Raw genomic sequence first — 1,108 nt, forward strand, 5'->3', positions numbered from 1 at the left:
GTTCTTGTAACATTTCTATTTGTGTTTTTACTACTTGGCGTTTCTTTTCTCTACACATTTTCTTAGCATACTTTTTCAGATTTTCATATTTTTCTCTATTTGATCTTGTAGTTCTATTAAGACATCTATTTCTAGCTTCATTTTTTGCTTTAACCACCTTTTTACATTCTTCATCATACCAATCTTCATTTTTTCATATGCTTTGGTTCCTAAAACCTGATTAGCAGTACTATGATGTTTCTTAAATTATCCCACTCCACTTCTACATCATCTTCTTCTCCTGTTTCATCAAGTTTCGTTAGTATTTCTTGTCTGTATGTGTTTTGTATAAAAGATTTCTTCAATTTTTCTATGTTCCATTTCTTAGTTTTCTTATATATTCTTTCATTAACCATGCTAATTCTTTGTCTTATTTTAGTTCTAACAAGATAATGATCCATATCACAACTAGGTCCTCTATATGTTTTGACATCAATTATTAATGTAGCTCTCCTCTTATTGATCACTACATGATCAATTTGATTACATCGTTGTTCACCGGGTATTTTCCAAGTCTCTTTGTGGATTTTTTTATGCTTAAATCTAGTGCTACTGATATCAAGGTTTTGTAATTGTGCTAATTGTATCAGCCTTTCTCCATTGTCACTTGTTTCTTTGTGTAGGGAAAATCTGCCTGATACCCCACTGCTGCTGGATTCATTACCTATTCTTGCATTAAAATCCCCCAGTAGAATTAGTGTATCATGTTTTGGTACTCTATCACATACATCTGACAGTTCACTATAGAAATGTTCAATATCTTCTTTGTTTGTGTCTTCAGTTGGTGCATATATACATATAAAGGTCATATTGTTGAATGTTCCTTTAATTCTTAATTTACATATTCGGTCATTTATTAGTTCAAATCCGAGTATACATTTCCTCACATTTCCAGTAAGTAAAAAATCTGTGCCATTTCTTCCTTTAATTGTTGGATACATAAGAGAGAATTCTTTCTTTTTAATCCATCCATCTCCATTCCATCTTATCTCTTGTAATGCTGTTATTTGCATGTTATATTTTATTAATTCATCTGCAATTTCATTCATTTTGCCTGTTTGGAGCATGG

The 1,108-nt window shown here is 31.1% G+C and overlaps 1 protein-coding gene across 1 annotated transcript; it reads right to left on the reverse strand.

Moving 5' to 3' along the window:
- Nucleotides 1-209: 209 nt before the first annotated feature.
- Nucleotides 210-848, reverse strand: LOC146002973 (protein CFDP2-like). Its single transcript, XM_083141129.1, has one exon. It carries the CDS (start codon nt 846-848, stop codon nt 210-212), a length of 639 nt encoding a protein of 212 aa, XP_082997255.1.
- Nucleotides 849-1,108: the final 260 nt, after the last annotated feature.

This window comes from Lepisma saccharinum, chromosome 19 (assembly GCF_977018435.1).
Source record: "Lepisma saccharinum chromosome 19, izLepSacc3.1, whole genome shotgun sequence".
Classification (NCBI taxonomy): Eukaryota; Metazoa; Arthropoda; class Insecta; order Zygentoma; family Lepismatidae; genus Lepisma; species Lepisma saccharinum.

Excerpts from the sequence above, each read along its gene's own strand:
- LOC146002973 (XM_083141129.1), bottom strand. The coding sequence starts at position 848 with ATGACCTTTATATGTATATATGCACCAACTGAAGACACAAACAAAGAA.